Below are 23,625 nucleotides of genomic sequence, written 5' to 3'. Positions count from 1 at the left end.
AGTAATCACTGTGTGTATTGTATGTATACATTGATTGTTTTCGGTATTTTGTAGAAACTATCAATAATGAACTAAAACAAACCAAAAAGAAACGTGATATTTATAAAGGAAGCAATAAACAGATCTGTTTACAAATATTGGCATATATTCTTTAAATTAATTATTATTAAACAAGAAAATCTAATTACATGGAAAATTTTGATCTAAGTTTGTTCTTATGATTCGAATTTCGTAATAAGTATCCAGTTAAAACTTTAAAGGTATGCATAGTTGTAGGTTCTTCAAATTGTCCTTATTTGTAAATTCTTTAATTTGGCGTAATTATATATTAAAGATCCGAACATTATTGATTCTGTTGTTAAATTGGTTGCAAAAGTTTCCTAAAATTACATATTAGTATGACCGTGCTAAATAAAATAAATAAAAAAAATTTATAAATTAAATAAATAAATTAAATAAATAAAATAAATTAATGTTTTGTTAAGTAGAGAGAGAAAATAAATGAGAATATTCACTTACCTTTTTCTTGCAATCGTACGAATGTCAACGAAGGAATAACACCGAACACCCTGGATTGACAATATGTGACGTAATGGGGGGGGGGGGGGGGCGTTGGAAGGTCAATTGGGTAGATAATTGTCATATTGTTTGATTGATATTGTTTGATGAATATCAATTTCAGTGCTCATGCTTTGATCTTTGTATAAAAAACAGTTTACGGAAATATTTGTCATCGCTTTATATCAGCATTTTTATTTTTGTATAGCAAAACTTATTCTGGGACGCTCCGAAATTAAAATAAAAAAAACATTAATAGCTTATGACTCGAAAACTACATTTTGAAATATAATAATAGACAGCGAATCTTAAAAAAAAAAAAAACCACCAAAAAAAACAAAAAAACAAGCAAGAATAGCAATTTGTGTAGCACTTGGAAAAAAAGTCATTTTACATTCATAATATTTCAGAACGAAACTTATTTTGGGGCGCTCGTAAAAAAAAAATCAAAATAAAAAAAAAAACAACGACATGATTTACCATTCGGAGCATTTGGAAGTTTTGCTTATAACATTCCAATTATTACTTTGGGGCGCTCGTACGTGAAAAAATTTAATCATGAAAAAAAGCAACATTTGGGGCGCTCGTGACATACACTTGGGGCGCTCGTGAACTGTACTTGGGGCGCACCAAGAAAAATTTGGGGCGCTCGTGCATGGGGCGCTTTGGCTTTGGGGCGAAGTGACCAGCACCCAGTATGATACATGTAGATCCTGTATAAATAAAAATCTATTTTTCCCTTGGATATTCTTATGTTTATAATCAAGTCTCTTTTCAAACAGGATGATTTTATAGTCATGTCACATGTTGAGCATTGTAGTTCTCAACAAGAACCTTAACAAATTTCATTTATGGGATATAAGACTGCATCAAACTCTGAACCTCTTGTAAGACCAAAAATGTCCAGGGGCCAAAGTCGAAACAAGTCTGAAGAATCAGCAATTTGCCATAATACTTGCAAATAAGTAACACCTTATCATTTCAGTTTTTGAAAATTTAAATGTTTTCCATTGTAACAAACTTGAATTTACCCAGTCCCTACATAAGGGTGATTTCACACAAGTTTTATCTTTTCTAACCGATCGGATTTTGAAGAGAAGATTTTAAGATATTTTTCTCAATATATTCCTATATAAAAAATTGACCTCATTTTTGCCCCATCCTATATCCCACCCAGGGGATCACGATTTGAACAAACTTGGATCAACCATACCTGATGATGCTTCCCTACAAATTCATCTTTCCCGACAGATTAGTTTCTGAGAAGATTTTTTTCTATATGGATTTACTCTATCTATATTCCTATATAAACTTCAACCTCCAGTGTTGCCCCATCCTATCCCTTTGGATCATGATTTCAACAAACTTGAATGCACTCTATCTCAGAAAGCTTCCACACTTGAGCTTTCAGCTCAGGTGAGCTAAAACCTTGATATCAAGCATAAAGTATAAATCTACATTACAATACAACTAAACAACACATTTGAATATTCGTATGAAACTAATAAAAGCTTGTTTTATTTTTGTTCTTTAATAACAAAGTTTTATAAAACCAGTATCTTGATAAACAGTTCTCTATCGGGATCAGAACAACAGCTCAAGCTGTACATCCACAATCCGCGCAAATGTCACAGATATTAGAGTTCTTCAGACGCTGAGATTGGTAAAACTTAGTCACTTGGTTGGCTACAAAATATTATTGTAAATATCAAAACATGAATTTCAACGGACAAAATGAACGACAAAATAAGCTCGGATGTTTAAAACCGTAAAACTGAAAGGTTACCAGGTTCATAGTAATCGTAGATTCGAATGGCAGCAGGTTGTGTTTTGGCAACTAATCCTGTGCGGAACATGTCCACAACTATACAGGTTTGAGTGGTGGAAATCTAAAAATAAAAACAAGTTACATATACTTTTTATTAATTATATAGCCTACTCCATAACAGCAATTTATTCATACAAATATATTATACAATTAGAATTACAATCTAATTAGAATAAGACTTAGATAAAGTATTGCAGGAAAGTCTAATTTTGATTAATTTTTTTTAGCAACCATTGGCATTCAACTCAAAACTCTTCAAACATTATTGCTTACGCCCCCTTAACAAACCTCATCTAAGTAAATGATGATCTTTTTGTTTTCTGTTTCAATCTTTTTCAATGTTGGTAACTGAGTGATGCTTTCTAAATCTGCCTCAAATCCTGTAGGAACCCCGATCTCCTGTACTGTCATTCCGCTAGCACCGACCTTAAGCCAACTGGAAATGTGTGAAAAAAGTAATCTATGTAAATATCATCTATTAGTTAGCCTAATTGTTTCTTAAATAAACTTTTGGCAGATATTCTGATTAATAGTTTTTAATTTCATCTTAAAGATATCTGGCTCACTGAGCGCAAGTTTCAATCTGAATGGCGTCTAGTGTATCTTTCATCATGGTAACTGTCATCTCAAAGGAAGGTTCCTGAATCTCTTGCTCCACATTGAAGAATACGGAAACCTACATTACAAATCTGGGACCTTAATCACTAGTTTGTAAAACATTTGAATTTGCCAAGACATATACGTTATGACATATGTAGATAATAACTTAAGTTATGTAGTTTGTTTACCTGGATGAGACCCATACCATGTCCTGTGGCAGAGATGGTTACTTGGGATGGGATTGTCGGAAGCTAACGTGCAAACGAATAGGGAAAAAATAGTAATGATGCAGCTATTTGTATAATTTTGTTTACGTTGATACATTGAAGAAAATAGCAGAGCAGAACAACTGAAGAGGAAATTGGTTAAATTTTGTTTAAACTTATCAGATTTTACAATGAAGTGAATAAGAAAGCTTAATGACCAACAGTGCTTACCTCGACGGACTGAAGAAGAAGAGCGTTTTTGGCATTTACAGGGAATTGGTGGGAGAAACTTCCGGCCGTCGCCGTCATTTGTATGTCAAAGTTGTTGGAATAGACCATTTTAGCAAATTCAGAGAGAGCCTGAAGAGCCACCACGGTATCCTGAAAACGAAAAATATTTTCTTGATATACATTTAGCTAATCGGTTAGGGGGTGTTAGGGAAGTGGAAAAATCAACAAATATATAACCTGTGTTGAACCAAATCCACCCTGGGGATTTCTCTGTGATGTGATCCATTTCATGACCGAGAGTCCATCGGTAACCTGGTTGTTGTAGGCGTACACAAGGAGGGCGTATGAAGTCATCTCGATATCGATTGGGTTAGACTGGCGATGAGGCGGGGACCAATAGTGGTTGGAATCGGTCTGGGTTTGAGCTTTGTGCCAGTGTTTCATGCCATCTGAAAGAAGATGCTTATGTTCCACAACACTTAACCTGAGCAGCACTTTCACAAGTAATGAAGTAGTTTAACAATACAATCTAAATGCATGTTTGTTTTCTGTAATATTAACATTTTTAAAATATTGATACCGTATTTAACTGCATAGTCCTCTTTCCGTAGATTTACATTTTCTAAAGACATACACATGAAAAAAATGCAATTACTAGTATATTAAAAGTTTTAGCCTCCTTGTTTTTAATGATGCTAAGTTTGTCTATTTTTTTGGATGAAATTCATAAAACAATCAATCAGATATATCTACAAAAGTAAGGAAATCGCATGTGAGGATGCTTATGTTATCAAAGTTTTAACATGAAACAAAGTATTTGGTTCCTGAGAAGATAATTTTTACAATACTACATAACATTTTATTATTTCATAATTATTTTTCCTTAAAAAGGGGGATGGCTCTTTAATTAGATAAAGAAAACTTGTAAATCTTTAGTCTGCATTATGTTAAGAATAGTTGAAATTAACTCAGTGGATCCAGAGGAAGATTAAAAAACGAGAATAAAACGACTACAGACTCATGGCATGACCAGAAAAGGTGTCCTAGGCATTAAACACAGTTGTTTGTTTGTTAGTTTGAAATGTGAAATATTTACATTTTTAAATGTTTTTGTCTGTGATAACATAACGAATCAATTTTGAAGCATGTAGCCCAATAATTTCCTAAAGGATGAGTCACAAAAAATGGGCGTGTCTTAAAGTATAACCGAAAAAACGGTATTGGCTGCCCCGCGTAGTGAAACATAGCTTGTGCTACATGAAAAATAGTGTTTTAAAAATGTTGTTTCAAAGGATACAAATTGGAATGAATAAAAATATAGGTACATTTAATAAGGAATTATTCTTTGAATATTTTAAGGTAATATTTTCGGTTGGAACGTGGTCAAATCTATCATTAAGCTCTTCGGGCTTTATTGGATTTGATCACGCCCCGATCGAAATTATGACCTCATAATACTCAAGGAATGAATCCTAAATAAATCTAATTTTAAATGGAACATGAACTATTTATAAATCACGAATTTTACCTTTTACAATTACGTCATTGGAAAGACGGGCGAACGCCGGTCCAGCAAACCGCGATTTCGCCAACGCGAGACAGTAGCTTACAATGGCGAGAGCATAGTTATCGGCAAACATGGCGACTTCTCTTTCAAGGTAAGACACTGCTTTATGACTGGCCATCTGGATTCTTTGTGCTACCCCCTGTTCCATGAAAAAAAAAATCCTGAACTAGGTGGTCAAAAATGGAACAGACACAATTGTTAATGAATAATCTTACATAAATAAATAATAGTCTTACGCCTTTTAGATCATTATTCTCCAGCAGAGAAATAAGGACAAAAGCAGTCAGTCCAGGCCCCGATCCAGATCCTCCCTATCAATTTATTGATATATTCATACAAGTTAAACGATGTATGTATGCACAAAATACAATTAATGACTACCATGCTGTGTAACAATACTTATCTAAGTAACAAGAAAATGTAAATTAAGGTTTCAAGATTTTAATTGAGCGCAAAATGCTAAACTAGGCACCTGCATATCTTTGTGAATGACACGTCCCGGTTCTGGGAAGGATCCGTTCGCATTCTGTCGGCTGATCATCCAATCAATCGCTCTCTGCAGAGTCTCTTCATCAATAAAGATGTGAGATTTGGCTTGGTGGAAAGATTTGACAACAAAGGCCGTCAGCCTTTAAAATTCATTAAACATGTATGAGGTTAATATGCAAACGCTTAATAGTCACATACTTCTTAACACCTTAATTTTTAAATAACTAATCATTAGTAAATATAATTATACCCTAAGAATTCCAATAGTATAGTATATCAGTTAAATATTTATGCTAATGGTGTGATATAAACTCGATATCCGCGAAGAGAGAAAACTAATCCATGCTACAGAACAAGTTTTTATAACGACTAATACTCACCACATGCTTCCGGATTTATCACTATCACCAAAAGCACTGAACGATCCATCTCTGTGTTGAAAAGTCAGTTCTCTTTGATAACCTGCAGGGAAATGAATATTGATTTTTCTGTAATAATACGAAAGTGACGTTTTGCATGCACAGATTCGAAATAAAATTTTATCAAATTACAACATTTTATCTATTATAATCATATAATTTGATAAAACTATTGTAAATTGAGTGTCGCTGTCTTTACTGTAGATTTTGGCAGATTCTCCAGTAGGTTTCAGTTTAGTACATGTATTTAAAACTAATTCTGGGAGCTGGCCAGCACGGCGACATATACAAGTGTGTGGTTTTTAAAAGGGCATGGTCACGATTTTGGTCAAATTCTTTTTTTTTTTATGTTTTTTTTTATTCACAATGCTTTAAAAATACATTTTAATAATCAAATAAAATTTGAGAGTCATTCGTAGAGTTATAGGAAAGATGCTGGGGCTCACATTTCTTTGTCATGTAAACAACGACCGTGCCCTGTTTTTGTTTACATAGGTTCAATATACCAGTAAAAACCTGTTCCTAGCTTCTTTGTCTATCCTTTTATTCATTTAAGGCTTAGATAAACAACTCCTAACGTTTAACACATTCGTTTTAGGTTTAAAACTGAAAGGACTATATATGATATGGGCCTAAATTGCCCCCCTAAAATGAATATCATCATTTTACTGTAATTCTTTGTTTTATTTGTACAGATGTATATGTGATGTTTTTACATGATGTTCATTTTGATTAAACTGTCCACAATTTCGAAATATGACATCGTAAAGACAACCTTTTACAGCCATTTTTTGCATTTTTAGCATAAAACAGCTTGTTTTCAAGCAATTTTTCTTTCAGAAATCATAGAGCGCATTCTTGAACAAACGCAATATTTTATTCAGAGATGTATCTAGCCAAGGCTAATATGTGACAAAAAAAATTTTCTTGTTCAAGAATGCGCTCTATATTTCCCATTCATAAAAAGATAAGAAAAATGTCAATTTTTGACTGATTTTGATTGAATTATAGAAATAGCGTCACTTCTGACGTCATGTACTGCCAATGAGTGCAAATAAATCAAATAAATAGGTGAAAAATATATTTTACATCAACTCTTCTGAAATATAATATAACATTTTATTGTACCCGAAACACTTTAAAAAATGGCGAATTATTGGGGCCAAATTTAACTCAAATGATATATAGTTCTTTTATTTCAACGTTCAAAATGTAAACAAACGCTTTATTTACATAGCGAGGAATTTCAATCTCTAAAATTTGCTTATAACTCAACAAATGACACTCAAATTTCGGTTGCCTATTAAAAATGCCTTTCTAAAGCATTAGTAATAATAAAATCGGGACAAACTGTTTTGACCAAAATCGTGACCATGTCCCTTTAAAAAAGAAATGTGTTTTGAATATTTTGTAAAACCTATGTGTGATGAAGGTTACATACCCTTTTCCATAAACCCTATGGCCTTTTCTTTAATTTCGGAAGAAAGTTGTTGTGTGGCAGAGAGGTAGTTTGTCACAAAAACGTCTGGGGCAAATCCCAACATTGTCTGTTCACCGCAGCCATTGGGCATACTTAAGAGTTTGTCCAAATTATTTACAGTTGGTCCCATTAAATCACCTGTAAAAATATTCCACGTAAATTGTGTTACTGACTTTACATATCCAGAATATTGCTCCAAAACAATTACTCACCAATGGCAGTGATTTTAACATGCTGTGAGCCAGCAACCACCGATGCTGGAAGTGTAATAGGAACATCTTTGGTAAAAGTGTTGCTATCTTTGAGGTCAATCAGAATCGGTACATTGTATTCTTTTGGAACACCTTCAGGCTAGAACGATAGAAATCATTTTTGTCATGTTATATATATATATATATATATATATATATATATATATATATATATATATATATATATATATAGATATATATATATATATATATATATATATATATATATATATAATATTATCATTTCAAGAGGTTTGTTCCTCTCTTTTGGGGTAACTATTTCATGTCACAAATATTCTGCATCATAACAATTCCTTTCATATATTTATATTTAACAATGCCAAAAAAAAAACCATATTGAATAAATTTAAAGGGTCGTGGTAACGATTTTGGTGGAAAAGTATTTTTCCAATTCTTTAAGTAAGTACGCTTTAGTAAGGCATTTCTGATAGGCAACTAAAATGTGAGTGTCATCCATTGATTATTAAGCGAGTTACAGAGCTTGCAATTCTTTGCTATGTAAACAAAGTTTTTGTTTACATTTTGAATGTTGAAGTGAAAATTCCAGTTTTAGACCTAAAATAAATGTGTTAAACGTTAGGAACTGTTTGTTTATGCTTAAAATGAATAAAAACTTAGACCAATTAGCTTAAAAAGATTTCTTACTGGTATATTGAACCTATGTAAACAAAAACAGGGCACGAGCTTTGTTTACATGACAAAGAATTGTGACCCTGTATCTTGCTTATGGCTCTACGACTGACTCTCAAATTTCATGTGATTATTAGAAATACCTTCCTAAAGCGTTGTATATAACAAAAACAGAATTTGGCCAAAATCGTGACCATGCCCCTTTAAAAGAAAATTACATATTTCATGAGTTTAGTAAGGACTATATTTTGTGGCGGAAAATTTTTAAGGAAATAAACAATTTTCATAAATGAATAGTTTTAGAGTGTTGTTACTTTAGCTTCCTTATTGTAAGCGCAAATCAAACCCCCAGAGAGGATGTATACTCATGCTATTGAAAAACTTTTGAATAATACTTCGATATTTTTATCGATATATTTTGGCACATTTGGCTTATATTTCATAGTAGTCAAGAAACATTACTCGAATTTTTGCCTTAAATTAGCTTATTTCGTGTCATTTCTCAATTTCTGAGATATGGCCCCTACTTTTTGTTTTACCTTTATACGAGACATTATATGTGTATTTGATATTTGTATGCAGTTTTGAAAAGATGGCATTTCTAGTACTTTTTTATTTACGTTATAATTGGATTACTCCGAAATCTTTTAACAATTCAACTTTGACTTAGATATTACTTTTATAGTCATTTGTTCAACTTCATACTGTATTGAAACCATATAAATTAAATAATAGTTTAAACTATAGATATCTGTTTGTTTTATTTAAATATTAAATTTTCATTCCAAATTTTGGCAGCAATTTCAGGAAAATTACATGTATCATTTCTGTTTGGGGCCATATATTTCTAAATAATGGCATGTGACATAGGTCACAAATAAAATAAATGAACATTCATAAAGCAGTGTTAATACATGTAAGTTAAGACGATGGTTAAAAAAAAGATAGTATAACTGACTTCAACCAACAGTTGTCTTCTGACGCCATCAGCAGCCAATGTGGACTGGGCTTTAACGGTGAGGTCAATCATTCCGAGACCAGCAGGAACGATGGGAAAGAAAACTGATTTAGCTTGCCCAGAGGGGACCTGTATTCATAATAACAGATCAGAGATAGCTTTATTATATACAACACAATAAAATGATGGTCAGAATAATTTATGAAAAAGATAGGATTGCACTCACATGGATGGTTGAGGTCTGTGTTTGAGACACGTATGATGGGTTATTGCTGGCGTCCATGACAATGCTACGGAAGTCGTCGTTCTTCTCCAAGGTTACCAAAACCTATATCCATTGACAACATGGGCAGATAGTTGATAATTTGTTACATTGTTCCACGATCATTTAACTAATTTTATACATATAATGGGTGTAATATGATATGCGGTTAATTCATTCGATATGTTGATATCGCTAGCCGGTTTGCTTACGTCACATTTAGATCGAGTTAGTTGACCGTGTTAATAAAATAAAAATAAAGAACAATTATATTAAGATTAATCATTTATGCTGCATTAAATTAATCAATGTTTGAATTTTATCCATACAAATACTCGGCGTAGTACCTCAACGGATGCTATTGGTAAAAATAACGCGTTCATTTTTTCTATTCCAAAATTATACTGCTACAAGCTAAAAAAGTAAGTATTTTCTTCGTACATTGAAAACAATGCTCATTTATTCAAACAGTGTGCTTAGTAGAGTAGCTGTCAACACTTACGAAACAAAAAGTACATTTTAACACTAAAATATCAGTTAATTTTTCTACAAAGGTAAAGATAATACACTAAACTTACCGAAAAACTGCCATTAATTCGGGATCATGCCCAAGCAAAATTGTTTTTTAAACTTGATTGCTCAACAGATTTCTTCACTATTAAAACTTACATGCAATACATGCATAACGGTCTGTATTTAAGGTCATTGTTACGGAGTACCTTGGTTAATATTTTCATCGTTTAGTAAATTACGTTTTTTTATGAAAAACAATATTCCGTAAGAAGTTGGTATATTTTTATAACGCGCAGTAAGAGCAATCTACGTATACATGCATGAATAACTCTTAATTCAAACTGTTTATGAATTTTTTGCTGGTCCCTGTAAATGCACTTTTTCAGATGTTGCGCCATTATGCTTCTTTTATTATAAAATTAATATACTTTGAATTTTGCTCATCAAAATATCAAAAGTATATAAATGTAACTGTCCATTATTACAATTATTGGTATTATCATTTTTGAAATTTAAGGAAAATAGATTAACAAAGTTTTCTTCCTTTTTCACAATTGTTACTTATTAGGCCATTTTGCATATTACATTTATTATCAAAAACAACATTTTCCTAAATGTTTCGTGTATAAAGATTGTTTTAAAATTTACTTAATTTTTGGGACTTTTTTCGTTGATTTTGCGGCGTGACCAATGAAATATATACATATCAACTAGCAACTGTTCAATTATCAAATATAAAACATCGAACGCCGTTTCTACCTATAGAAGCCGTTAAAAGAATACACCGTGAAATAATAATTAGCGAGTGATTAAAAATCAAAGATATAATAGACAAAGCCATTTTGTTCTTAAAAGCATGTATGTCTATTTGAAATGCTCTACTTATATATAAAGTTGTTTAAGACGACTTTATGAATTTAAAATTTTGCATGCGTAGTTACTTTTACAATTAGATATTTAACTTTTTATTATCAAAGATAGATCAACTGGTTAAAGATCGCAAAAATCAAAGACAAATACAAACTTCATATTAAGTCTAAAATCCTTCGATTCATAACATGGAGTAAAAAAATACGTCTTTTTACGACTTTACATTGATGGCATATGTGCATACGATGCCAACTATAAAATTAACACTATTTTCTACTACATGTAACTTAATTTTAACATTCGTGTAAACAAAATATTGATGTTCCGCTAATGGAATGTTACTTCGTACTGAAAATACAAAGTTTGATAAATTTTGTTTAGCAAAAATTGGCCTTGTTCAAGTATTGATTACTTTTCATGGAACGTAGATTCGTCTAGTTCGTTTAAAAAAAATTAACCGTTTCTGGATGCGTTTGTGGACATGAATGTTATTGTTGCTAAATGTCACTGAAATGGAATTTCTTATGGTGGTCTGTCAACGTTGCTGTGTTTGAAATACGTAAACGTCATAAAAAAAACCCTGAGATACCAATTAATATTGACTGACAAATTTCAGGGTAGTATGATTGACAGGCTGTAAAACCTTACGCTATCTTAATCAGGTCGAGACCACTATATTTTGTGACGTCGGCATAAATTTGCATACTATATTAGTTTTTCGACAAACCAATCAGGTGAATGAGTTGCAAGGCATTATGGGCTACTACAAGTTTCAGTGTATACAAAGCGTATTGAAAATATATACCATTTTGAATTGTCCTTTGGAAACTCATTATAATTGATTTTTCAGAATTTATGAAATTAATATGGACAGTTATGTCTGAACTTCAATTTCTATGCTCACATTTAAAAAATATTGCATATGAGGACTTATATCAACCTATTTAAATATCCCATTGTCACTGTTCAAAAGAGAGGTACGTCCTATATAATTAGAAGCAGCGAGTACCGTTTTTTCACATGATATCCCATATTTAAAGCAACACTATTAGAATGTGCGTTGATATTTTCTTCAGGGACATTCATCAGAATGCTTCACGGACAAAATACCATATGCTGCACAGCTTGTGCTTCTGCGTTTGTATATTTGTGCATTTCTACTACCGTGGCTATTCACGTATGTTACAAATGTACAGTTACCTGTATTTATTTCTAGTGCACAATGATAAAGTCACCAATACGCAGGTTTTTTTTTTATCAAAACCTGTTTGTACTTGTATGCGTATGTTTGTCAGTCGTTTGATACTGATCATTTTTGAAGCAACAATTGATCAACTAAAACAACAGTATTTTTCAATGTGAGCATGGAACAAAGTTAATGGTACGTAATCTTTCCTTTTTTACCTTCTAAAGTAAAAATCAAGATGTACAAACATTCCGGCAAGCAATTAAATATTGTGAATAAAACAGACAAAAACCATGTGCGTTTGTTGAATCGTAGACACGTTGTAGACCGTCATGCATTGCAACTCATTCAATGGATTGGAGAATCTGTTTGACGAAAATACTGTCACGTGTTAAATAATGCTATCCATAAAAGGTAGTGTACCCGACCTGTTAATATATGGGTGTTTATATATAGCATGGATTGTATTATTACGTCAGTATCCTGTGAAAGGTAGTTGAACACATTTGCTTGAAGAACCACTTGTTCACCACGCACAACGGAGTAAGGCAAGTTAAGACTGACAAAGAAGGGTTTAAAAGTTTCAATCTACAAAACAAATATTACATTACATATGCATGTACATATGATAAGATTACATAACAAATATTACATTACATATACATGTACATATGAAACAAATGACATATGGGATTTTTCAGAGAATAATATGATAACTAGATATTTAAAAAGTTTTCTTTAATGACGACGTAAGTATAGTTTTTTAAGTACCTTAGCTGTGGTATCAGCAATGCCCAAACCAGACGCACTGTTGATGGCGAAGGCGCTGGCAATCCAGGAGGTGATGGTGTCAGGAACAGTGGTAGAAATTTGAACCTGACCATCAGATCTATGGCATAATATTTAATTTTTATAAAGATAGCAAATCATAAATTGAGAAGGTCACTTACCTAAATTCACTTTACAAATCATAAACAACATTGGACATTAAATTTTCATATTGGTATTTCAAACTGCTGTTAAATGATTTTAAAATATAGTTTAAATTGAATTCATAATTATGTATCCACATATGTACGCAAGAAAATCACCAGACTATAACTAAGGCATATAAGGCAACTAGCTACCTTGAAGCAAATTGGGTATTGCTTTAAGCTAAGGCATACTGTCAAAGACTTTTGTGTATTATTTTGTGAGAAAAAAAAAACTTTTTCAAGAGCTAAAATAGTTATATTTCATCAGAAAGAGACACCTATTTTGTTCAATTAAAAAAAAAAGTGTTGTCGCATTAAATTGATTTTGAATTAATGAACGAATGTATAGTACACGTACATGTACTTCACTGTCAACTATATTAAAATGAAAGCAAGGTGATAAATAAAATACCATTGAGTAATAATAATAAGGCTTGTTAACGGATACTTCATGTTATCTAGTTTTTTCTGCAACTGAAAATATAGTGGCAGAAACTTTATCGAGGTTTTTTTTATTGAAGAATTGATATGATTAAACGATTATTTTTTCATAATTTTTTACATATCAAGTTTGTCATGTATGTTGGAACGTTTTATTTAATCTTACAATAATAAATATGTTCAAACAAAACACGTGATGACGTTTTATTTGTGCTCATGCGCCGTAAAAAGGTTAAGTGTTTTTACAGAAAATTTCTGAAAATAATCACAGCATAATATACCGTTGTTTGAATAAAAATGACCAGCGTGTAGGGATTTTGAAATATATGCTCACCTATGCATAATTTTTTTATGCAATGTGTACTAAAAGGACCATTGCAAATATATTTTGTTTATTTAAACATGCTTCATTGTTCCCTTAGTCAATATTTATTTTATTGAAAAAACCAAACGCAAAATGATCTGTTTTCGACCTGTTGCTTATTGTTAACTTTTTGGATAGTGCCTGGTAAAAAATGAAGCAGAACGATCGTGAAATATGTTCACAAAAATGAATAGCCATTACGTTATCCTACAAAAATACATGTCATAACATAGTTATAGTACTTGATCAGAAAGCTGCATTTCCTTAAAATGTGGCAATTTTAAATTTTATTTTCTGTTGGCCTTTTTGACTCATTGTAAGCGTGATAAAACAACAGATAGTAGTTTTAAACCCTTTAACAAATGACTGTTCTTATGTAATATGCTTTATTAGAAGAATTACTGGATATATTATTGCTAAAGAATTCTAAGACTATTTGTTTCTACCAAAAATTCACAATAAATTGCGCATTACATGTTTTCAAGGTTTGGATTTACATTCCTAACTGCCTATATAACAAAGCTCGAGGGAATTTATTTGTAAAAAAAATGTCAATCGAGTGCGTATATCTAAAAATTCTTTTTGATGTTTGTAAGAAATCTTAAACGCCATACAGCTTTTCCTTTCATTCAGGACAAAAAATCAACAATAGAATGAGGGGGTATTCAAACAATGTACTAGTATTACTTTTTTTAGCACTAGCAGCTCTTCGATTGTTTGATATAAACGCTAGCTTATGGTGTCAAGTATTTTGGGTTTTGTTACATATTTGACTATAACGTCTATTATCATTTGAATACCCAGTAGAACGATTGGTCCACAACCAAGTCTCAGGGAAAACACTTCGAACACGACCAACTTCTTTCAGCTGGAAATTAGGTAAAGGAGTTGACATCATCATTAGCAGTGGTGGTATTGTGGCACCAGGTAAAAACCCTTTCAAATAAAGCATAACCATTTGCATGTATTTATATCCACATTCATCTGTACATTTGCTATTCAAAAAGTTCTCGTTTTTCAACATTCAATAGCATGAAAAGCTATAAAATAAAAAAAAAAATTAATATCAAACTAGAAAACTGACCAGTCAGGAAGGGCCCCGCTATGACAATACATATAGAGAAGTGAAAAAAACTTTGAATTCCATCCTCATTATATTAACAAGGATGAAAAATAAATGCCCGGCATCAGATGTAAAGAACTGCAATATATATAAGGTGGTAAAAAAAACTATGAAAATTATAAGTAACAACTGTATTTTTAAAATTTCAAGAAAATTCCTGAATGTCCAAAAATAACCTTGTATCTGCATAAAACAGGGATAACCTCATGTCTTATAAAAAACAAGAGGCCCATGGGGCCACATCGCTCACCTGAGCAACAATGGGCGTTCAAAAGATATTATGCCATATGGTCCCTCGGTAGAATAACAAAAAATAAATATTGTCAAGTATTCGAATTTTACACTTATTTTTGCATACACGTAATCTTTGACATTGTACCTTCATGAGATACTATTTTTTACCAGAATAAGAAAATCCTACGCAAGATATAAAACTAAACATTTGGTTGGTGTACACTGTTAAGTTGTTAACTTCCAATTCCCTATATATATTCGTTCTGCCCCCCCCCCCTTGTAAAGCGATCAAAATATATGAGAGCATATATAGGTACTTTTTTTTCATCAACTACTTACTAGTTATTGTATTTTTAAAAAAAATATAATAGTTATTGTATTTTATTTAAAAAATACTACATGTATAGATGTGAAGAAGAAAAATGTACCTCAATGTGCTCAATTCCTCAAATTTAAAACATTCAAAAATTTAATTTGTCTTCTCCATTATAATTAAATGACTGTTATTTACCTCGCGTACAAACCAGGATAATTTTCCGCTGTGATATTTTCTTAGGAATAGCGATAATTACTTTATCCCCGCAACAGAAATGTGTCAGAACTATGGAAACTGTTTTAAAGATGTCGTTTTTATTTACTCGTGTTTGAAAAACTATCAAAGTTTCTGTAAATTTCACATTATTCATTGTATAAAGAGGGGGCTCCAGAGAGTAGGTATATACAGAATATCATTCTTTTATTTTGTTTTTACAAGTATTTAACATACTCTAATTCATATAGAATTTCTAATGTTCAACCAAAATAAATTTCAGCGTCAATCGTAGAATTATAAGCAAGATACAGAGCTCACAGTTCGCCTAGGTTTGAGTTAATTTTGTTTACATGAGTTTATTACATTCAGCTTAAGATTTTTAACTTGGTATTTCCTATTCAGCATTTAAAATGGAAAAAAGGAATGGTCTAAGATTTTCTATTCTTTTATTCACTCAAGACCAGTTCACTGGTATTTGAGGTTCAAAATCAGTTTATACAAATGTATATAAACACAGTCCAGGATCATATGTACAGTAGGAGTAAAAATGACGAAAAAAGGTTAAGTTTACAATACAATTAGTTGTTAAAGTTGGTTTCTGGAAGAACAGACTATGAAAATTTTCTTAATAAATATTGACAAACTTTTTACTTTTTTAATCTTTAGTTTTTAAGATCTGTGTACAAACATAGAATTGTGAGAAAATCTCTGTATCTTGCTTATAATTCGAAGCTTAACACTCAAATATGGTTAGTAAATAGAAATTGTAAACAATTAAACACAAGAAACATGCACTATAACAAATAAGGAACACAATTTCTTTTTTCGAAATGAATCATATATATACATGTATATACCTACAAATTTCCGTCAGCGATATCAAACTCTATTTAAACTGAATAAACTCGAGAAAATGCCGAGCATCTCAACAAAACCTATTGCATTAATCTACCATTATGCAAAAGATACTACCGAATTACCGATAGAATGAATTGTATTTCAGTACTTTTATTATACATCAGATTTTGCTTAATTTGCGCGGGTAAACAGTTAACTGTTTGATTTACCGAAGTCTCTGTTTGATTTGATACGTAAAAATCACGAAATACAGACGATAGTTCCCAGGTTACAAAGCATAAATAATGAAAACGAAACGAAAATCAGAACAAGCTAACGCCAACGTCATGTGTGAAAACTGTCAACGCATTGAAATATTTAGCCTCAATTTACTTCACAAAATCGGCACCAATATATTTTGCATGTTTCAAAAATTTCCCTTCATACGCAAACTGTTGCACAACAAGCAAATTCATCATAATCAGATCGACCCTTTTTCGTATGTCAGGCTGCTTTAAACAAAGAACCTCGTTTTAGAAGTATGGAATACGAGTCTTGGTAAAATTGGTATGCAAACCCGGGTCGTGGCAAAATAAAAGCCGGGGCAGATCGACAATCGTCAATTCCAAATACGCATTATTTTGCACAATATTTACAGCGAATACAAATATACTGGTCCATCAAATATCCTGAAATTTTAATGAGATTGGCAGATTAATAACTGCCAATCTTTTGTTTTGCCCACCAAGTCTTGCCTACTCATTTTACCGGATGCCGAACGCGAAGCTGAAACACGCCTTTCCTCTATTATTATTTTCGTTATAACTCAGATTTGAAACAGAATTAGCACTTAATTTTTGCAATTTATATTTTCCTTCCCATAAGGATAATTTATGCTAAACTACGTTGAACTTGCCTCGGTAGTTCTTGAGAAGAAGATTTTAAAAAATCCACCCCCCTTTTTCTACAGTTTCAAGGTTTTCTCCGCTTAAAATACAGATCGAACTTTTATTTCTGCAATTTATATTCGCCCTCCCATAAGGATGCTTTGTGCCAAATTTGGTTGAAATTGGATTAGCGGTTTTAGAGAAGAAGTTCAAAAAGTAAAAAGTTTACAGACGGACGGACAGACAGACGGACGACGGACAAAATGTGATCAGAATAGCTCACTTGAGCTTTCAGCTCAGGTGAGCTAAAAACTAAATTAAATGTGTATTTAAAAAAGATTTAAACAGGTACTTTATAAAATGCAAGCCTTCAGTGAACGCAAATACATTGTATCACCCAGGGTTGACATCAACTTCAAAACAGACAAAGGTGTTCATTAATCTTCATATGACAGATAGAGATAAGCCTCTAAATTTTCTGCAGCAGGCAAGATAATTAATTCCAGGGGATTAATTGTTCTGCTCTCTCATCCTTTTCTACTAAATTTACAATAAGACTTTTTTTTCAGAAATGACAGAATGGGGTTATTATCTGATTACCTGTTAAAACTAACAGCATAAAGGCAGAAAAAAATAAAATTAATAATTAAAAAATAAAAGTGAAAAAGGATATCTTAATATATATCTTGATTTTAGAATTCAATAAAATTATTATAAATCATTGTGTACGGTATTTTAACCAAAATAAAGTATGAATATTATATATTTTAAATCCATATTTCAAAGAATGTACACAATACTATACATCATTCAAAATTGACCTTAACTTCAAAACAAAGTTCATTTGCAGACACAGGCAGTGCAGTAATTAATCTCAGTGTGACAGATAAAGATAAAGCTTAGGATTTTCTTCCTGTGGAAGATAATTAATCCCAAAGGACAAATATTGCACAGCCTTCCAAGTATACAGTGGTCAGCAGTTATCTTTCTTTGCCCATTCATTATCATGCATAGTTAAGGAATCTTCCCCACCACCCCAGCTCCAAATTTCTTAGATAAACAGTGGTTTTAGATTGAAAACTAGCAAGCTCATAATTGATACCCCCCGGTAAGATAAAAATCATAATGCGTGTATTTTTCCAATTATAGAAAATATTGCTCTATTTTTTTTAAACTGTTGGTTATTAGCAATATTTGTGTGAAGTAAGAACATCCAATGCTTCTCCATAAGAAAGATAATGACCGGACACGAATTTTGCACTTTTTCCCCAACGACCTTGACCTTGTCCAAATGACCTTGAATCAAGGTCATGACACACCCTTAGGTCATAAGCAATCTTTGTGTCAATTAAGAACTTCCAATGTTTTTCCATAAGAAAGATATGGACCGGACAAGAATTTTGTACTTTTTCTGACAGTGACATTGACCTTGCCAAAATGACCTTGAGTCAAGGTCATGACACACCCTTAGGCCATAAGCCATCTTTTTGTGAAGTAAGCACTTCCAATAATTCTCCATAAGAAAAATATGGACCGGACACGATTGCACAGACAGACGGACAAGGCTTCGTTTGCGGGAGGTATAATAATATAAATATAGGTAAAAAGTAAAACCCCTTTGAATATTATCAGGTGATCCTTCGGTCAAAGTGTGGTCACATCTACCATAAAGCCTTTCGGGCTTATTTTGGTTTGACCAAATTGGGTTAATCTTAAACATTAATAAAACTATATAAAAGAGAAACTATATAAATCAAAGATATAAAATGATAGTTCCTTCCTCGATTTCATATTATTATATCAACTTATATAGCGCAAAATATACATGTAGTTTCTATGCGCTGTACACTGTGTTAACAAAAGGGGTGTGCTTATAAATGCTATGTTAGAGATACTTTAAAAAATATTAGTAGAGGGATGATAAAACAACAAGAGCTTATCTAAAACATAATTAAAGGATGAGTAGGATATGTACATACGTAGTCTTCACATACTACTCGTCTATGTTTTATATTCACGCTTGAACAACAGTGTTTTGAGGGTCTTGCAGAATGCTCCGTATTTCAAGCTTACGAAGTTCCAATGGTAGTTCATTCCACAGTTGGGCACCTAGAATGTTTATAGCTCGTGCGCCGTATTTATTTGATGACCTCTTCACTACCAGTTTCCATTGGTCAGATAATGATCTCACTGTCCTGTGTGGTTGGTAGACAGAACATGTTCATGTGTTGTCTGTAATGTGTTTTTGTTAGACAACGTGCGGCGCTGTTTTGAGCCACTTTTAACTGGTGCATCTGACGATCGCTTATGCCAAGCAGGAGGGCATTGTGGTAGTCAAGATGAGATATGACTGTTGCATCGATGACAGTTGCACAAGCTTCTTGGGTGAGATGGTGTTTCACCTTCGAGATTCTCCGGATGTTAAAGTACATCTTTCTGGCGACAGAGCTGACTTGTTTCTCCATTGATAGGGTAGCGTCTAAGACAGCACCAAGGTTTTTTACATTGGGCCTAGGTGTCACTATTGCCTCGCCAAACTTAATGCTGATATCTCTCAGACGGCACTGGTTGTGGGTACTAGCAACCACCATTACCTCAGTTTTTGCGTCGTTTAGTTTGTTCAGTCATCCAAGATCGATCAGATGTTATGCAGTTTTCCATGGTTTTGACTTGAAAGTTACGCATGGTTGTGTCTTTAAAAGTCAATCGGCTGTAAAGTTGTGTGTCATCTGCAAATCCATGGCGGTATATGGCATACTTGTTGATAACTCATCTAAGTGGTAGAAGGTACACCAGGAAAAGAAGAGGACCAAGAACAGATCCTTGGGACACTCCCGTGGACAGTGACAAATCTGAGGATACACAGTTATTGATTGTTACTGCCTGAGTTCCCCAATTGAGATATGACTGCATCCATAAGAGTTTCCGTCAGTCCAACCTCTCTTTGCAGTCTATCTAACAAGAGAGAATGATCTATGGTGTCAAATGCGGCACTAAGCTCCAGAAGGACTAGAAGTATGTCGTCCCTTTCATCTAGAACCTCTTTTATGTCTGCCTTAATTCGCAGGATGGTTGTCTCAGTACTGGTACCTGACTTATATGCCGACTACAGGTTATCCTGCAGACCATTCTTGGTGAGATGATTATTGATTTGCTGTGCTACAACACGCTCAATGGCCTTACTGATAAACGGGATGTTTGAGACTAGTCTATAGTTACTAAACGCATTTGTATCAAGTCCAGTCTTTTTCAAACGTGGAGTAACAAGTGCACGTTTTAGCCTTTCTGGAAAGATCCCAGATGAAAGTGATGCATTCACCTGGTCAGTAATGTTCGGCAGTTCTATAGGGAGAACAGAGCTGTTCTTCAAGAGCGCCGTAGGAATGGGATCGAGTGATCAGGTCTTACTGGCACATCTCTTGATGACCTTCTCCAACTCTTCCTGCGTCTGGACGAAGTTCAGGTACCGGTTTGTCCAGGTCTGGACAAGCTGTATTATCATTGAAATTTGACTTGTCCAAACCTAGTCTGATCTTTTGCACTTTGTTATTGAGGAAGAGTACTAATTCGTCAGCAAGGGTCTGGTCACTGGTACCCGATGGTAAGAGAGTCCCTCTAATTCATGAGACTGTTTATAACTCTAAACGTCTCTTTACTGTCTGTCGTTGTGAGCTTATCTTGATAGTAACGGGACTTTGCTGATTTAATCATGTGCACTACATTTCTTCTGCTATTATCCACACCAATGACGTCAAAGAGCACTTTCATCTAACCAAATTTTGGAGGAAAGACACGCTTTCGTACATAACTGTCTTCTTCTCTTTCAATCTTAAAGTAACTGTTATTTGGATACATGTAACTTGTCTGGTCTACAAATTGTATTTTATTCTTACGTCATTTCACAACATGCGTTGGTCTTTAAAAACTAGAGGTACTGTGAGCAAGCCCACAATTGATACCCCCGCTAAATTAAAAATCATAACTCATGTATTTTTGCCATTACAGAAAATATTGGATGAATGTATTTCACCGTCCATTTTCTATAAATAACAACTGCCCTATTTTTTAAAACTTTTAAAGCTAATATGAGTACACAAACCAATTTCTATCCTTTAATTCCATTTAATTTCAATTTAACTGTTAATGCATGAGGACATATGCATCCTTATGTTAACAAACATAACTCGAATCAAACGAAAATCCACATGTCAAGCAAATTTTTTTCCACACATTTCCCCCCCCCCCCCCAAAAAAAAAATACATCGGTGCAGGCCATTGTTAGGGAGACGGGAATAAGAATCTAAAAAACTAATTTTATGTGGCCTGAGATAAGCAAGCTCTGTGTCAAATTCTAGATGCTAATTATATCCATTAATACAAGACCTGACACAGACCGGAATAAAGCATATTTTAAACAATGACCTTGAACTTGCTCAATTGACCTTGGGTCAATGTCATGACACATAAGTTATAAGCAATCTTTATGTGAATTAAGAACTTCCAATATTTGTCCATAAGAAAGATATGGATCGGACACGAATTTTGCTCTTTTCTGCCAGTGACCTTGGCCTTGCCAAAATGACCTTGGGTCAAGGTCATGACACACCCTTAGGTCATAAGCAATATATGTGTGAGGTACGAACATTCAATGCTTCTCCATAAGAAAGATATGGACCAGACACGAATTTGCCTTTTTCTGCAAGTGACTTTGACCTTGCCCAAGCTACCTTGGATCAAGGTCAGGACACAATCTAAGGTCATAAGCAATTTTTGTATGAAGTAAGAACTTGTTTCTCTTTGTGTGAAGTAAGAACTTTCAATGTTTCTCCATAAAAAAGATATGGACCAGACACGAATTTGCACAGACAGACGGACAGACGGACGGACAAGATGATTCTTATATTACCCCAATCTTCGTTTGCAGGGGGTATAATAAGATAGTTATCTTGATTTTAACTTACAAATCCTGAAACTTATTGACTTTGGAATTATTTTTAAATGAGTGTCACGATTGCAATGCCACAGACACAATATTTTGAAGCCCCTTTTCATGTCACCGTCGCATGGAAAGAAGGTTGTCGCGACATGCTGCTCAGCAGGAGGTTATCATTATCTAAAAAATCTTTAATTTTTTTTTTACTTTAAGGTATACGTTTACTCAGAATGAAAAAAATTCTCCTGATGATAATGTAAAACCATCTGTTGTGTGTTAAAGACCTATCATGGTAGTGCTATTTTTCACTTTCAAAAGAGTAGGTCAATGACCTACTTTTTGAGATAATGGTCATTGAATATTTTTTGAAAATTTAAGAAAAGTCCTTAAAAATTTTACACTATGATTGAAATTTTCTTGATTGTAAAAAGAATACAAATTACATAACTCTTCCAAAAATGAAATACAGTTCATGAATGGCATTGACACTAAACTGACACAAAGCAATAAGTTTTCATTCACAATTTTTATAAAATATTCCGGTTCGAATTTCCTCTATCAGTTTTCAAATTCCTACTTTTTTTTATTCAATTTTACAAAAAAACTGAATGATAATACTAAAACATTAATAGCATTAAACTAGGTATATTGACTTTACTCTGCAGGAATAAAAGTTATATGAGGTCAATGATCAAAATTTTGAAATATGGTGTCTTTCATCGTTTTTAAGCAATTTTCAATATTGGTGTAGTGTGTGCCATTCGAAAATCTAAACGAAAAAGTGAGATAAAACCAACAGAAAATATGCAAAATTATGTTAACTAACAAATAAAATCTGAACTTTGAATATCAAATTACTACCAAAAATATTTGAGTGAAAGACAAAATCTGAAAATTTTAGTTCGAATTTTCTCTGTTTTGCTAAAAGTCAAATTTTGCTTAAGCCTAATTCCATTACATAGTAAAAAATATCGAATGGTTCGTCAATAATAATTCATTTCATAAATACTTTCAGAGTTAAGAACAAATTCTACTCATGACATTGAACATTATAACAATCCGAATTTGAGAACTCAAACCCTGAGTAAACAACGTCCTTAATTTATCTTTTGACTAAAACATTTCCATTGCCAATTAAAAAGCTTTTATTTTTCATTAAATGGGAACAAATTTAAGCTCTTGAGTTATTTAACTACAAAGACATGTTTTGTTAAAACAGAACAGTACAAGA

The 23,625-nt window shown here is 32.8% G+C and overlaps 1 protein-coding gene across 4 annotated transcripts in view; it reads right to left on the bottom strand.

Moving 5' to 3' along the window:
• Positions 1-2,054: 2,054 nt before the first annotated feature.
• Positions 2,055-23,625, bottom strand: part of LOC105344266 (CD109 antigen) — a 44,034-nt gene continuing 22,463 nt past the window's right edge. For 3 of the 4 annotated variants that reach the window (XM_066087731.1, XM_066087733.1, XM_066087732.1), the window contains exons 20-36: positions 12,841-12,958; positions 12,544-12,657; positions 9,465-9,566; positions 9,239-9,367; positions 7,591-7,729; positions 7,340-7,516; positions 5,860-5,941; positions 5,463-5,619; positions 5,227-5,301; positions 4,952-5,129; positions 3,661-3,872; positions 3,424-3,573; positions 3,175-3,237; positions 2,953-3,062; positions 2,675-2,822; positions 2,345-2,447; positions 2,055-2,244 (exon numbers count right to left, since the gene is read on the bottom strand). In XM_066087731.1, the coding sequence (XP_065943803.1) occupies positions 2,156-2,244; positions 2,345-2,447; positions 2,675-2,822; positions 2,953-3,062; positions 3,175-3,237; positions 3,424-3,573; positions 3,661-3,872; positions 4,952-5,129; positions 5,227-5,301; positions 5,463-5,619; positions 5,860-5,941; positions 7,340-7,516; positions 7,591-7,729; positions 9,239-9,367; positions 9,465-9,566; positions 12,544-12,657; positions 12,841-12,958 (2,146 nt within the window). In that variant the 3' untranslated portion in view covers positions 2,055-2,155. Of the gene's footprint in view, positions 2,245-2,344; positions 2,448-2,674; positions 2,823-2,952; positions 3,063-3,174; positions 3,238-3,423; positions 3,574-3,660; positions 3,873-4,951; positions 5,130-5,226; positions 5,302-5,462; positions 5,620-5,859; positions 5,942-7,339; positions 7,517-7,590; positions 7,730-9,238; positions 9,368-9,464; positions 9,567-12,543; positions 12,658-12,840; positions 12,959-14,648; positions 14,785-23,625 lie in introns of all 4 variants that reach the window. The other variant, XM_066087734.1, reaches the window with a different exon arrangement.

The sequence above is a fragment of the Magallana gigas genome, chromosome 6 (assembly GCF_963853765.1).
Source record: "Magallana gigas chromosome 6, xbMagGiga1.1, whole genome shotgun sequence".
Classification (NCBI taxonomy): Eukaryota; Metazoa; Mollusca; class Bivalvia; order Ostreida; family Ostreidae; genus Magallana; species Magallana gigas.
This window is presented reverse-complemented; position numbering and strand designations above follow the sequence as displayed.